The sequence below is a fragment of the Neodiprion pinetum genome, chromosome 7 (assembly GCF_021155775.2).
Source record: "Neodiprion pinetum isolate iyNeoPine1 chromosome 7, iyNeoPine1.2, whole genome shotgun sequence".
NCBI lineage: Eukaryota > Metazoa > Arthropoda > Insecta > Hymenoptera > Diprionidae > Neodiprion > Neodiprion pinetum.
This window is the reverse complement of record NC_060238.1, coordinates 14,689,969-14,707,041: the sequence shown is the minus strand read 5'-3', so window position 1 is coordinate 14,707,041 and position 17,073 is coordinate 14,689,969. Positions and strand designations below refer to the sequence as shown.

At 42.9% G+C, this 17,073-nt stretch overlaps 1 protein-coding gene across 1 annotated transcript in view; it reads left to right on the top strand.

Annotated features, from left to right (window-relative positions):
* LOC124223693 (coiled-coil domain-containing protein 142) overlaps window positions 1–8,902 on the top strand; it is a 752,117-nt gene extending 743,215 nt beyond the window's left edge. The window contains exon 12 of the mRNA XM_069137953.1: window positions 8,537–8,902. Coding sequence (XP_068994054.1) covers window positions 8,537–8,673 — 137 coding nt within the window. The 3' untranslated portion in view covers window positions 8,674–8,902. The remainder of the gene's footprint in view (window positions 1–8,536) is intronic.
* The last annotated feature ends 8,171 nt before the right edge of the window (window positions 8,903–17,073 follow it).

Here is a 17,073-nt window from a genome sequence, read left to right as displayed (position 1 = left end):
TACGTCGACGTGTGTGTGTGGAGGTCTTGAGGTGCGGTGGAGGGTAGCTGGGTGTTCGGTGTGTGTGTGTGTGTGTCGGTGACTTTCTCTCTTTCTTTCTCTCTCTCTCTCTCTCTCGCTTTCGCTCTTGGGTTACGCCGGTGTGGCTGCTGCTACGGCCGTGCTCGTACTGACTCTCGCGCTCGGCTCTGCCGAGCGTCGGGGCTTCGGTGATGTTCGGGTCTTTCCCGACGGGACAGGGCTCACCCGTTCGGCTCTTCCCCGCGGGTTTGGGGTTTGTTGTGACTTGCACTCTAGGTGCAACGTCACACTCTATGCATTGCTCGAGACCGAAGAGCTGCAACAGACCGTTGCCACATACGCGACTCGGCGCAACATCATATGACCATTCAACCCTCCGTTGTCGCCGCATTTCGAAGGCTTGTGAGAGGCCGCGGTGAAGTCCTTCAAACACCACTTCATACAGGTCGTACGAGATCAGGCTTTCACTATCGAGGAGTTCAGTACAATGGCGATAGAGATCGAAGCGATTTTACATTCACGACCTCTCCGCTCTCTCTCCTCTGATCCAAATGATTCAGTGGCCCTTACGCCAGCTCACATGCTTATAGGACGTCCTCTCACAAGGTTGCCAGAAGCCGATCTGTCCAACGTTCCAAACAATCGGTTAACGGTCTGGAATTTTATTTCCAAGGCTCGTCAGGATTTTTGGCACCGATGGCACCTCGAGTACTTGAGCGAGTTCCAGAAGCGGCAAAAATGGCAGATAACCACAGGCCAACTTCATCCAGGGGCTGTGGTAATTCTGATCGAGAAGAACCAGCCGTGTATGCGGCGGCCGTTGGGAATAATCCGCAAGGTTTATCCTGGCGACGACGGAGTCGTTAGAGTCGCAACTGTCAAGACGATGCAAGGAGAATACGAACGAAACTGTACTCAACTGTGTCCATTACCAGACAAACCTTAAACAATATCAATTGTATCATTACGTAACCAGTTACATATTTCCAGAATATACGATTATAAAAAAGAAAAACATGTTGCTCGCTCTCCTCGCAACGGGGAGGAGTCTGTTCGGTCGAACGAATAGTCAGAGGTGCCCAGTCACGAACGGTCGCTCACGCGTGTATACGAACACATGCGTCGCGCGGCCGACTCTCTCTGTTATATCTTTGCATGTGTTTTATTTGGACGAGCATGAAGGTGGAGGAGATAGCGCGGGCCAGGCCGCGTCAGTCAAGTACTCGAGCGACTCGGGGTCAGTCGGTTCATTCCTCTTGCCTTTTTTTTTCTGTGTGCGTTTCCGGAGAGATGGATAAATCGAAAGGTTTTGACTGCGATTCAATTGATACTCGGATCTTGTGGTGTCTTGTATTTTCACTTGCTTCCTGATTGTTGATGCTGGGGAACCGCAATAACCTCGTAAGTACATTAACACAAGCGCGGTACGTCCCGCCAGGCACACCGACGTAGCCCGGTTGTACCAATGAGCAAGCGCAAAGCTTGACGCAAGTAATCTACCGATTGCTTGTACGTACTTGGATTCGTACAAGGTAATCCTTCAGGTACACCGAATCAAGCGGTGATACCCGAGCACAAGCGTAATGCTCACACGCAGTCGCCAGCGACTTCATTTACCACGATTGTACTGCACGAAACAGTCCAAACGCCCAGCGCGAATATACATAAATATATAGATTCATTTCAGAAGTTTCGAATGAAACCAGCAATCAATACAACCACATATATATAATATCTCCTAATCGTAGATTTCACCTCCGAAATAATTCATTGTGCGAAATATATTTGATATGATAAATATCCTATACACATTGAAAATTCAACATTTGCGAGGGGTTTTTTTCTCTGAGGTTCATACCTCAAAGATTTTTCTCTCTGAGCCATACTAAAACATAGAACTGATAACTCAAAATGTGTGTTCATTTTATTTATTCCTATCCCCTAGAGCGTTGTTTTCCAGAGTTGGAAATCGTGACCAAATTGAAAAATACGCCGCCTCGTTTTTATTAAAGAGGACGCGCCCCACGAAACATAAATGATTAGTTGGCGATATTATTATTGATAATTGTTGTCGATAGCATGCCTAGTTGAAGTTGAATTTCTCTATATATTTATTGAATCCCGAAATACAAAAATTCTGATCTAATACAATTTTCATCAGGAAAGTGTCCAACACATATCCTCAAATAAAAAATAAAACGCGACCATAAAAACACTCATGGCACGTAAGCGTTTAGTGAGTGAATCGGGTTAGCAAAAAATTATAATAATCAGCAGGCCTCGGTATTCCGTATTGAGAAAATCAAATTTCTTCAATTTTTTGGTATCAAAATCGATTTTTAACAACTTTGTGCACCAGTGGGATTTTGTTATTCATTTTTTTCGTAACCCTGAGGGAATTTCCAATCCGAAACCGCTGTGAACAAGCGAGATCCCAGGAATCGTGAAATTTCCGATTTTTGTAATTGAAAAGATAATCAGCAGCATGCAGGCGTGATAGAGAGTCAAAATAAATATCGGAAATGATAAGAAAAACGTTTCTTCTAGGTTTGGAGCCTGTCCACGACCATCCAACATTAAAATTCCAAGAAAGCCATTTACCAACCACCCTAGTGTATCCTAGTATGTACGTATTGTAACGTGGCATTTTTGATGCCTGTTACAAGGGGCTCCTTGAACCCTGGGCGGAACCAAAATTTGGGAATTTCCGAAATTGAGTCGCGAAGTTTTTGCAAAAGAGCGCCACGACTAGAGTCACGCATCCGAAACTACGAGAGGGGACACCTTAGCGAATGGCGTAAGATATTTCAGGTTTTTTTGTTCTTTTTTTTTTTATTTTTCTAGCAACAACGGCATCAGGCAAGAAGTCGACACCGAATTCGAGGAAATTGCGAAGTGGCAGACTAGCGACAATTGCGAAGGAAGGATGTCAAGGCTGCGTAGGGGGAGCCGACGCAGATCCCCGCATCGCGGGAATCCAAGGTGGACGCAATTCCCGCTGGCGGCCGGCGCGCCGCAGCCTCTCCCCCTTCACCCCGCCAACAATTGACCAGCGAACTTGCGACGGACCGACTAGCGACGAGGGAGCACTACGCCCACCGCCAAGACGTCATGGAGCTGCGCGGAGGACGAGATTGCGATCTAGCTTTGAGTTCTGCGCAGCGATGCTATTAAAGGTGCGCGTCGAGTTGCGCGATCAACGAAATCGATGACGGATCGATTATTGCGTATTCTTGTAAGTATGACGTCACGTATGGGATGGCGTATCGAGATCCGTGTTGCGGCAGGTAATAGGTTTTTGAAACCACCCTAGTTCTGGCGGTCGTGATAAGTAGTCACGTTTTGGGGAGTTTCGCGAAGTAATGGACTCGCCCAAAAATCGCGAGGGAAATGGAAAGGGGGTTGCAAGGATGTAGAAGGTAAGTGCTGCTTCTATCCCCGCGATTGAATTTCGAGCGTAATTGTGAAAAGGCTTGCCGAGTAACCGGTTGCCGTTTTGGATTTGCGTTGTGGAGAAGTACTCGAAATTCTTTTGCCGATTCTTTTCCTTGATGACCGTAGCCTGAGTACGCGTGTTAGAGTAGAGTAAATTTTGAGTTCCTGAGAAAGTTGAGTAGAGTCACGGGTTTAAGTTAAGTCTTTCTCGTTAGTGAAATCAAGTATAGCTGAATTTCGCTGTACCGGGTCGAGCCGCTTTATCGGGTTTTGAAGTGTCAACTCTCGAGTAGGTCGGGAAGTGCCGAATTGGAGTGCTCGGATTAGCGGATAACGTTTTGGAGGATTTTGAGAAGGGCTGATTTCGGATGCGTAGCGTATAGTTTAGGTTACGTTCAGTTGCGCCTGCATTGAGTTCCGTACCCGGTAGTTCAGATAATGTAAATTGAGTTGCGTTACCTTGAGCTCGTGTTTAGTTGAAGTTAAATGTAGTGGTGCTTGCGCTTAGTTAAGTTGCCGTTCAGTTAAGATAGTATTTAGTCGAGTTGAGGTGATGTATAGTCGAAATTACCGTTGCGTTGAGCAGCAGTTGAGACGAGGAGTTTGAGCATTGAGTTTTGGTTGCGTTTGAAATATAGTAACGTTTGCGGATTCGTTTAGATTTAGGGCAGCTCGCGGTAGCGTCGAAGCTCCGAGTCGGGTGAGATCTCGGGCGAGATTGAGGACGCCGTCTGTTCGGTAGCCCGACGGCGCACCGTCGAATAATTAATTCTAGTTTCGGTTTCGAGCAATAATCGCCATGGAGAACAAATGGCGAATATGCAAATTCAGAATTGCGTATGAGGATTTTGTGATCGTTGAGTGACATTTTAGTTCGGGAGCCGCGAGCTCATTAGAGTAAGAAATAAAGTAGGTTACGTGTAATTTTCTGTTTATTTTTAGACTCGCGATGAGCGACTTTTGGATTATTTTTTTTTTATTGTTTTGTATCACCGCTATTGGGAAACATAAGATTTTATCTTACTTCTTTTGTTAAATAGCGTGTGTATTTCGAGTGTCTCTCTCTCTCTCTCCAAAAATTACCCCTCCCCTCTCCGCGGTACTGAGCTATCGAGCATATGCCCGAGGAATAGCGTGTGATAGAGCTGGAACATTTGTCATAAAATGTAACAGGATTATATCCTCTCGTAGGAACATGCCGGGGATCATTTAAATGAATACGAAATTCATCGTGCAGCGTAGCCCGCCTTGCGCGCTTGGCTTCCTCATCGGCAGCAGTGCTCAAATTACGCGATTATATGCACTTCATATGCACTGTCGCCGAGCCCGGCGAGAGACCGTGTGAGCAGTCTCAATACTGCTTCCCGGCGTAACGCACGCCTAATTTTGCTTATACACAAATTTAATATAACGTTAACGCCCGCACTCACCATCGTTGTTATCGATTATAACGTAATTCTCTGTTTTCAATAAACGTATGAATATATACATAATCGTTGCGTAATATTCGCATGACAAATTCATTAATGATTTCGAGGCTTATTAATCACGCCAGGCGCCTAACAAAACTTCGCGATATTGTTTTTAGATCCAGGGTACATCGTGGACGCCAAATTATTGTGCACGCGGTAAGTTCTCGGTCATTTTCTCCGAGTGACCGAGGAGCGGGAAAAATCCACGTCACAGTATGTATGTGATCAAATTTTTTTTCCGACCATATCTCAAGAACAAATGACTGGATTCCAATGATTTCAGTCTTAATTGACGCAGCTTTTTGAAACTTAGAGCTGATGAGATTTTGGCTTCGATCGGTTTGGTACTTTTTGAATTAATTAAATAACAAATTTCGTGAGAAAAACAATTTACATCTTGAGAACGGATTCACGGATTTGAATGAAAACTGGTACCATAAGGATTTTGGCATTGCTGATCACGAGTCTGGGGTCAGATTTGAAAAATTCAAAATGGCGAACTTACATGGTGAAACAAAAACTTGAAATATTCGGATTTTGGTAGTAATTTTGGTCACCAGTTACCGATCCAAGGTCAGATTTCCAAGATTTATGATGGTCGATCCATTATTAGTGGTTCAAAATAAAAAAATATTTATTATTTCTTCATGTAATATAATATGCAAGGGCTTTTGAATCGTCAATCACGACTCTGAATTTGGAGTTAGAAATTGGAATTGGATATTGATATTTATTTGTTCCATCAACCTTGAATTTGCAGTGTGAAAACGGGAAGTTCGAGGGCTGGCTCACGGTCAGCCTTAAGCCGCTTGTTTACTCACACGAACGATGCAATACAGTATCGATGTATGTGATTCAAGTATCAATTACGCGAAATTTATCAAACTTGAGAATATTTTGAATAAGACTATGAATTATCAAAATATTTCTTCTGATATTAAGGGCGTTGCCTAGCTAGAAAGCGCGGGCTACTCCACTTCCCGCGTTAACCGTGGCGAGGAAAAGAGTAAATAAACAAGTGAGACGGAGCAGCCAAGCTGTCGCCGGAGTGGGGCGGGTCATGCGGCTAGCCTCCACCGCCCCTCACGGGCATTCGGTTTCAAATACTTTTAACTGAATTCAACTGACTCAAGTACGTCCCACCTAATGTTTTCGTTTTTTAAACCACTTTTGGACCATAAAATGTGGGCAATATGGTTAGTATGTTTCCAACAATTATTGTTGTTGGTAAAATACTTTGCAAGTGACTAAAAATGAATATTCACACGAGGAGTTCGCGTAAGCGGACTGAGAGCGAATGTTTGTTTGCGGGTAACAACTGTACCCGTTTTTTATCGATTCTCATCTAACATTGAGGTTGTGGCGCAAAATAACCACAGCTTTTACTGTGAAAAAATATTTTGAAATTTTCCAACGCAAAATCGGTTTTTTCGACATAAAAAAGTTCTGCTTCGAAAATCGGTTGGTTTCACCTGCTACATTTTTTTTTAGTGTTTCTCTGCAAGACCGTATTTCTTTTCAATGCAAGTTCTTCTTATTATCTTTGCTCCTATAGTACTAAGGTATTTAGCGTATTCTCTATCTTGCAAAACCTTCTGTGAATCTTGCGTTTATTCACAAATATATATTCTTTCGAAAATCATGTTTGAAGGTTTCTCTGTGAATCTTTTGAAATTTTTAGACATGTAAATTATTAATTCTATTATCTTTCGGTAGCGCTCTCGTATATTGTCTCTCGTAATTTACTGTAATTAATATTCTGTCGTTTGAGATACCGATTTACGTAAATCATTTATTGACGTCAATCTTTCGCATTCCAAATTAAAATCTATGATTAAGTCGGTCTTACTCTTCTGTTACTAACGTCCAAGCTATCGTCAATTTTTCTAACTATCTATTTCTACTCAAGTTTTCACTCTCATTTCAAACCAACAAACTAATAATTATGGTAGTGTCGTTCTTTGGAAATTGGATAAAATCATGTCGCCCAGTGACGTGTAGTCTTCAATGAGCTTCTACATTATATCGCTTCTTCCCCACTACGTTCAGTTCTCTTTGTTAACTATCGTCGTTGTTGACAAATTTGATATAACAAATATTAACTACCGTTTAACGTTATCCTATCGAAAATCTTGTGTACTATTCTTAACTTACGGATTGTTGCTATCTTTCGTAAACTAACTTGATCGATTCAAAGCTTATAAGATTTGATAAAATTTGATTGATTGACTTGTTAATTTCACCCCCTATTTATCAGAGGTACTGAGTACTATTTACAATATATAAACTTAAATATTTTTTTTTTCAAATAATTCTAGCCCAGAATGAAGTAAAATATTTTTTATAGTAATTTAAGTTTATGTAATGTATAAACTAAAATATTTTTCTTTATTCTGGGCCGGAATTATTTGAGATAATTTTTTTTTTAAATATTGCGATCCTTTCACGTCAGCATTCTCTGTGTGACGTGTCTCAAATAATTTTTTCAGGACCCCAAAGACTTTAGTGAGAGAAAAAAGTCAATAACCTAGATTCAAAACTTATTTAATGAGATTTTTCACTGTTTTTTTTTGCAAAAAAAAATTCAGGATACCCTAGCACTTGAGCTACAACACTCCCCTTCTAAGAATCTCTGTTTTTTTGGTACAAAATAACAATTTAGCCCTGCGCCCCCATGAAAATCCAAAAAAATTTCATTTTGAAACACCCTAATGTACATGTACGCATACATCTTCATTATAATATAATAATGAATGGATGCATTGAGTATAGATAATTCTTCACGGCTATATGAATTATACATGCGTACATCAAATTTTATTTACGATTATTCTTCTGCGTGGGCATATATTAAACCCTCCTTCTATATTGAACGCGAATTCGTATAGATATACAAGAATTTAATAATGTTAATATATCATTTTCGTGGCGTTCAATGATAAAAATGAATATCCAAATGCATACATAATATATGTATATGATTGCCTCAAGATATCAAATGAGAAATAACCAGACAACTTTTTGATTAGTCAGTTTCTATTGTATTTACTAATGGTGTATAATGCACTTTTGTAATACCGTTACATTTATAATCCCAATAAAATGACGTAATAAGCTCTTGACTATGAAATTCTTTCAAAGTGAATTCTCGATTGGGAGGTAACCCTCAACTTGAGAGTAAACCCTCTACTTGGGGGTAGACCCTCGACTTGACAGTAAACCCTCTACTTGGGAGTAAACCCTCGACTTGGGAGTAAACCGTCGACTTCGAGGTTAACCCTGAATTAAGGGATACGAATTTACTCCTGAGAGATTAAGGGTTATTTTGGGGGTTATTTTGAGTGTCAAATTGTTGGTTTTTTCCGCAAAAGTGTACTATTTCTTTGCAACATATTGTGAGATATAATCTTGTTTTGCTCAAACAACGAACCATTTTGAATTACATAGTGAAATTGATATCTCCTCCCTTTTTCTAGCACAGCGAAACAGTAAAAGTTATTATTATGTACTATCTTTTTAAAAAAAATTGTAGGATGCGATTTTATTTTGCTTAGGCGCCAAACTGTTTTGAATGATGTAGTGAGATTAAATTTTTTTTTTTTTTTCAGCACAACTAAACAGTGAAACTGCGTCTCCAGAATCGTTGGGTCTGGAACGAATGCCGGCGGAAATGTATGTCCCAAACCAGGAACAATGGCTTGAGCTACGGGCGCCTAGGCGGTGCAATTTGTTTTGTAACGAGTAAAAAGGACTAAACAAATCTGCAATATTTTTCGTATATCTGGTGAATCTGCAATATATATTGTATATTCCATATTTGTTTGGAGATTACTGAGATTGCCTTTGTGTAAAATCAAGACTAGTGTAGTATTGATGCTCCCTAGAAAATAATCATGTATGATATGAATAGATACCATGATTTTCAAAACATAACAGTCGACGCTAAACTCATTGTCAATACTAAGCACGACAACTGTGGAAAGAAGTAGAATGTATCTTATGACAAACATTTTTTCTAAGTGTTCGGTCTCTCTTTGCGCTCATAACTCATTATTCGACTCTCCTATCTGAAAGCCCCTTGATTTCTTCATATTGTACTGGCCGAAGGTTGACGATCTAAGTACTTTGTATTATGCTGAGGATATGTTTATACATATATAGATACAGTGGTAGCGTCTTTTACTGAACGTACAGATGCGTACCTCGACGCACACACCTCTTACCCTGCTACCCCCTTGCCGTTTTCAAACAGTGTTGCCAACTTACCTACATTGCACATACTAAACAGTCTCTCGATCATCTTGTGCATACCGTAGGACCTCCTTTCATTTCCAAATTCCTGACATTGTACTCTGCTTCCTGCACTCATTTACGCTTTATATGTATATTCTGCTCATTCCAAATTCCGTCTCATATATCTTTCATCTGAACACTTCGTCTTCACCTCTTGACCTACGCATTTCTTTCTGCGATTCTCTAATTACTTGATATCTTGCATACGATTATGATCGAGAAACTACTAAGTATCAATCACCTCCAAAACCCATGTTTACTATAAATACCTTAATCACAAATCCTTATTCTGGTTATTCTTAAACGCAAAATCAAAGTTGAACCTAGTCGCGCTTCCAATGTTTGCCGCTCATGAACAATCGACCCTTAAGTTGTCACACTTGAAAAGTAAAAGAGGGCAATTTCTATCAAAATTTACTCTTTGAAATATGACCAGTAAAAAACAATAGTACTGTATCTAATAGAATTCCGTAGAATACGCTTGTAACTGCGTATTGCTAAACTCAATTATAAAAAAAGTGCGTCGTAGATTGGAAAATTTTCGTCTCTGGTTGAGATATTTCATAAGAATTGATCAATTACATGATTATTATACCTTTGGTATCACAATTTAAATGTACCTGCACTTATACAAAAGTTTTGCTGTGTAAGATTTGGTTCTTAACTGTTTACGTACATTTACCAAATAAAAATGCTGAAAATAATATTAAAATACATAGATTTAATGTGCTGATCAGAAGCGCAGCTTTTGTAATGACGTTTTGATACTACTAACGTAACAACTACTGTAACGAGCTGGCCAGTACCATTACTCTAGCAGCTGAGACGTTTCCATGAGTAGTGTGACCGAGTAATCCCGAGGTAAGTAACGAGAGAGAACGATATCGCATACAAGTACATGGACGACACGACAGCGATGACGGCCAAGACGACGATAATACTACACGTCCGACGATTGCGCCATCGCTCTTGACTGGTCAGTTTTCGATAAAGTCCAAGAGCCAGGGGCCGCAGACCGTATACGTTTTACATTTACTTTCTTATATGTGCCATACATGAGATGGGGACTCGTTAATCCAACCGGCGCGCGGCGTTCCTATAGTGTCATTCAGGTATGAAAAGTGTAAAAATCTACCCTAGCTTAACGTCATAGCGACAAGGATGCCATTTGGATATTTTGAAATACTCAATCACTGTTATCTCTCTATCTAATAAAAAAGTCCTGAACAAATGAAAAAAAAAGTAGCAACAGGTGAAGAAGATTATAATAACGATAGTATAAAAAATATTATAATAACAATAGTACACGGATGAAGTTAGCGTTGGAGTGAGATGCCGAAAACAAAACAAAAAGCATCTAACAAACAAAACTTCCTTTGACAGCTATCATCGGCTGTTTATGACAGTCTTTAAAAAATATCTTTATGGGTATCTATTTCTGATACGCGAAAAATAAACATGCAAACGAGAATTATCAAGATGATTCCCGGCGGCAATTGTCTTTTTCGCGCGCTGGCGTATTGTGTATACGGCACTCAAGATCGACACGCAGAGGTGAGACTGAGTATCGTTTCAAATATATTGTAACGTACTTTGACGTTACGGAAAATAAATATGGATCCGCGAGTTTAATTATCAAGTCAAAAGAAATCAAGAGCGTGAATAAAATATTGTGAAAATGCTTCAATGCAAGATATGTGTTTGTCGTTTAAAGTCTGAAACAAGACTGTTTTTGCAATAATGTTGGTTGACGCAGCAACCTTATTCTTTTGAAAGACATAAGAGGTTTATAAACGTCTTTTATCTATGCTGACTACTAGATCACTAAAGAGAGGGCAAAACGGGTGATTTCACCCTTTGTAACAATATTATACTGGCAAACATGTCAGCAGAAGTAATGAAACAGAACGCGAGGAGAGTTACATCAGAGAAGAAATAGGTTCTTTCAGATCCTGTAAATCCTTGATCCGGTTAACCACTAGGTAAGGGCCTTCCCAGTTTCTTTGTAGTTTCAGACATCGTCCTTGCTGTCTTCGCGGCTGAAAGAGCCAGACAGAATCTCCAGGATGAAATTTTATATCCCTGGCTCGAATATCATAACGAGTTTTTAATTTGCCTGAAGCCATAGAAGTTCTACTTATAGCAAAGCTATGAATTTCTTCTACTATGGGAAGAATAATAACTATCGCAAAATAAGTCGCCAAATGCAATTGGGGATGCATGGCATCGGGGGTTTTGTACATGTGAGTGGATTCGTTTACGAAAACAATCTGAGCAGACCTGCATACGGAGCTAATAGCAATGTCGGGTTGATCGGAAACAACCGATCAACAGTTGCAGACTTGTCATCAAATCAGCGTAAATAAATTCACCTGTCTAACAGACACTGTACAAAAAAATAGTGAGGCTCGAAGCTCCGAACAACAAGGCGCGTAGCGCCGAGGTAGGGTTGGCGCGAAACGCGCAGGGGCGAAGCCCCTAGTTGAAACAAAAAAAAAAAAAACAATGGCAGACAGCAGTAGTTATATAAGGGGGGTTCTGGCTCAACCTGACTCACCAACCTCATATGGTGCTGCAGGACGCGCCTCGCCTGTAGTCGTTTTGTTACCGGCCCAAGCTAACATGCAAGATGGCTGACTGACATGCAAGATGGCTGACTAGCATGCAAGATGGCGGAAGAGATGACGGGGCATGTAGTTGGTGCGTTACCGACCTAACCTAACCTTTTTTTTTTTTTTTCCCAGCAGCGAAGGGGAAATCTTCAAAAGACATCCGGTTGTTCCGATGGATGCCATTGGATAGTGCCGGATTTTCACCGGCTAAAACCCCTCACGCCGCTTATCACCCAGGACGAGGCGGAACCGCTTTCGCATTACTTCACCTCGTCCCTGTGGCCGGCCTGTTGTCATGACCTCTCTCTCCATCCCGTGGTTTGACCCACTGCCGACGAGGAACCTTGCCCTCGCATGCTCTTCGCCGGTCCCTCAACACCCACACCTCCGCTCCCGTTACACCTACATGTAATGCCCTATCTACTTTAATAGTTATTTGCAATATGCTTCCAACCCCCGTTTATTCGCAATAGCGTTATCACTTATTTACTACTTGTTAGTGTCTAGTATCTACTTTAGTTATTTGTTATATTTACTACTTGTTAGTGTCCAGTTGTCTAAGAGTGTTTAGCTTAACTGCTCCACTTGTCCGTAATACTCCGCGTACATGCGGCACACGACCTACTGCTGGCTCGGAATTTGCTGACGCAGGGGTTCTGAGCCGGCCCGTCTACACCTGCTTCTGTGATTAGCTTCACCACCTGTCAATTATCATTAGCTATCTACGCAAGCGTAGTTTCCTATATTAACAATAGTCAATTATTAACGATCAACAAATGATAATTAATAATTACTACTTTCTAGTATTAATATATTTACTATTTGTTCCTACACCTACTACACCTACTGTCCCTACTGTTAGTCATGTTAGCATTGTAAAATGATATATAATGGGTGTCTCTATATTAATTATTATTTACTTACGCCTGGCCTGCCTTGCGACGTGATGCTGCTGGCCGGAATTTGCTGGCTCAGCAGTTTGTCAGCCCGTGCTCTGTCGCCTGTCACTTGCCGCCGGTTAACGCCGCTCGGCCCGTGACCCACTGCCACCGGTGTTTTGCTGACGCGCTTACTCCGGCGGCCTGCTCCCACTTCACACATTAGTTAATTGTTTCCTTTATCACTTAGGTTTAAGCATTGACTGTCTTTTCAAACCTGTTGTCACCACTGATTTTGCTCACTACACTTTATCACATATATAGGGTTTGAGATGTCTATCCGCACCTATTATACCCATTGCACCACCGTTACCACTGCCTTCGCTTCCCTCCTGCTCCTTTGTTTCCCTTCTCGTTGACTTCCTTGTGGCCACACCTCACCAGCATGTTACTCGCGGTTTTGCGGGGACCTTTGTCCTGTTGGGCCTCCTTGGTGATTCTCCAGTCAGATCTGGTCACCCCGTCCTCCACGGTGGTGCGTTAGTGCGGGAACATGCGCTCGTGCTCCGCCGAGCTGCCACATTGACAGCTGGCGGTAAACACCGTCCCGTCCAGCACCACCGTGTCACGCCCGGGTGGCTGCATTCCTAGCGGGCTGGTCGAGTTGACTAGCTGCTGGGTCCCCCCCTGCCGTCTCTTGAGGTAGAGGATGGCCCGCTTACTACCGAGGTAATTTACATCACCGTAGGTTATCCGGACCATCGCTCCAACCTCCTCTGGCCTGGTCGCCAGAGGCCGGGGCTCCCCTCGTCTGATCTGTCTGGCCGCGTGGTCGCACGCCAGGTCATCCACCCTTCTCCAGGTGACGTCGATATCGCCTCCCGCTGGACGTCAGTAGTGTATATATGACAGTTCTGGATCATACAATAGCTCTCTCTCTCTACCTCTCTCTCTCTCTTTCTCTCCCTCTCTCACGCTCACCCCCCTTGTTCCCCCCTCGCTTCCCCCTCGCCCTTTGTTCGTTTTCGCGGTTTGCCGCTAGATGGCTATTTTCATAGGATTTGATACACACACACACAAAATGATTCCTGTCGAGACTTGTTTTCCGCCGGACGTCATAAACGTAGGTATTCGGGGCAACGGCTCTGGGCCCCGATTTTTTATACCTGCACCGCTCACTACCTGCACTTCGTTGACCGATTTCCATTGCATGCGTGGAGAACTATATATTGCTACTTCACTTACATCATTTGCGCAGATTTTTATCCTTAGGTGGGCATCCATCGTAGCCGGCGATGGGTTCGCAGAGACGGAGAGGGGGAGAGGGTGAAAATCTGTTCCAACACGCTTTTAGGCAAGATGCAGCTGCGGAACCAGGTGACTTCAAACGAGCAATAAACCGCAAAAATTTGGGGATAGTCGGAGGGGGACTGGGGACCCCGCCGTCTTTGACGTCATTTTTTTACATGAATTGCATTATCTCTGCAAAGCCGGGAGAGCAAAAAGACCCAAAAATTCAGGGATGGTGGGTCGGGTAAAGGGTGGACCCAGTCGTCTCTGACGTCACTTTTCCATCAGAGATGCGCGGAACGCAGTGCGCACCGCATCTCTGACATCATTTTTCCCTCCGATATGCGCAGAACTTAGTGCGCACCGTTCCCAAATTATTGCGACCTATCGGCCTATATATAAGCTCAACGCATCCGATGCAGACTCGTTAGTCTTACATGAAACGTGCAAGTCAAAAGCCTATAATTTTCATTTCTCTGACATACAATTGTTACCCATAACCGTTAAACTCATGATCGTCGAAGCGCATATGGGACTTGCAGAGCAGATAAAGGGGACGTGTAATGTGCTGAGAGAGCAACCACCCGAAAAGGAGAATGACGCTGTGATCAATCATAGGACTGATATTGGAATCGCGAATATCCGAATTCTACGTGATATTTCTATGCAACGAGGAACAACCGTTAGTGCGAAAATGCGGATCTAATATACTATCGCACTCCTGCAATCTTGGGTGACGGAGATCAGGCAGTTGCAGCAGCGCGCAGTGGTGACGGGTGGAAATATCGGTACTCCTGCGGGTGTACAGTGGGACAATGTGGATAGTGCTTTTGCCAGCCGAATCAGAACGGGGGTTGTCACAAATCTCCGTCTGACAAATTCGGACGCCTTTCTGGACGATGTGCAGCGCGTCGTCACCGAGAAGTTGGAGCTGGTACTGCGCGAGAAGGGAAACGTGAAGGTTAACCTCATATTATCGTGCAAATTCCAAAATGCTAAGCACGAAGAGGTCTCCACCTAAGTTGAGAGTTTCAACACCTCAAACGTGGCGATTCTTCTCCCATCGAGCGATGTAAATGGCTGGTTTACACGTGTACGGGGTGATCTGCAATCAAAGGTGGAAGATTTCGAGCAACACGATTCCGGCTGGAGTATGATTCAGATCCTCAACATCGCTGTAAATATCAATCGCTACCAGCCTCTAACCGCGGGGGCTTTAACATTCATCGAGCTGCCCCAGGACATTGGACATAAAGAGGCTGTGATCAACGTGAGGAACGAGGACGAAAGATGTCTTCTCTGGTCCGTCGTAGCAGCCCTCCACCCGGTCAACATCAACACCGATAGGACTCACAACTATCGTCGCTATATTTCCGAGTTGGACTGTACAGGTATCAAGTTCCCTGCTACTCTACGTGATGTGAAAAAGCTTGAGAGATTGAATAATTTGCGCATCAATGTATATGGTATAGAATCTTAAACTTTTTCGCATCATGCAAAATCAAATGAAAGCGTCATCGTGCCAATTTATTTAAGTCTAAATTTGCATAGCGTAAACATTAGCACGATCCATCTTACAATGGTTGAGAGTAATCTGGAAGACTGGTGAGTTTGCACCGAGATTCCACTTCGCTTGGATTGAAGATTTTTCCCGATTAGTAAGCAAACAATTGTCTTATCATGATGGTCAACTGTTTTTATGTGACAAATGTTTGTGCCACTTTAGCGTAAAACACGCCTACGACAATTATCGACAAGATTGTATAATGCTAAATCAAGTACGCATGGAATTTCCCGAGTGCACAGATTTAGTATTTTCCGATTTTCAAAACAAAAGCATCGTTCCGTTTGTCGTATACGCCGATCTCGAATCTATATTAATCTCCGAACCCGTAGATAGATTTGAAACTCGTAAGACTTGTGGAATTCAAAAGCATGTCCCGCACAGTGTGGGGTACTACGTACATTGCGCGTACAATGAGAGATTATCGGAGTTCCACAGTAAACGTAGCGTCGATTGCATAGATTGGTTTATGAAACAGCTTATGGATTCATCAATTCAAGTAGAGTCACGCATCAAAAACATAATTCCGATAAAGGCTTTTACCCAAGTGCAACGCCATCGCCACATGCGTGCAAAGAATTGCCATATTTGTGAAAAACTGTTTACCCCTTAGGAGAAAAAGTGTTACGATCACTGTCACTTCACGAGTAAATATCGTGGTCCTGCTCATAATCGGTGTAATTTGAATTTCAGAGAGCCGCACACAATTCCAATAGTTTTCCACAATTTGTCCGGTTACGATTCTCACTTTTTAATAAAATCCCTCGCGTCAACTTTCCCCGGTAAAACTACACTGCTACCCATAAATAAGGAAAAATATATATCCTTCACAAAACGCGTCGATGGAACAATGATGCACTTGAGATTCATCGATTCGTTTTGATTTATGGCTAGCAGCACCGATAAACTTTCTACATATTTGACCGATACGGATAAACGCATAACACGTAAATTTTATAATAACTCGACTCAGTTCAGTTTGATGACCCGCAAAGGCGTTTTTCCCTATAAATACGTCGATTGTTGGAGGAAACTCAACGAAACGCGAATACCTGCAAAGACGCATTTTTACAAGATTTACGCACTCGACGCGTACGGACGAGACGAACGACGACGAGACGGCGGTGCCCCCGTTTTCACCGCCGAGAAGCTCGTCGGAGCGACCAAAGCAACGGAGAGGGGTGAGGCGCCAGGACCGGACGGGGTACCGGCGGAGGTTCTTCGGCTGATGGCGAGCCTGAGGCCGGAGATACTTCTCGACCCCTACAACAGCCTTATGAAAGGGACATTTAGCGACCGGTGGAAGGTGGCGAGGCTGGTTCTTATCCCAAAGGGTAAGGGTGACCCAGGCACGCCATCGGCCTACCGGCCGCTGAGCTCACTGGACACGACAGGGAAACTGTACGAACAACTTCTGCGACCACGACTCACGGACGCGATACAGGACGGCGGAGGCCTCTCGGACCAGCAGTTCGGATTCCGGAGGGGTCGATCGACGATCGGAGCGA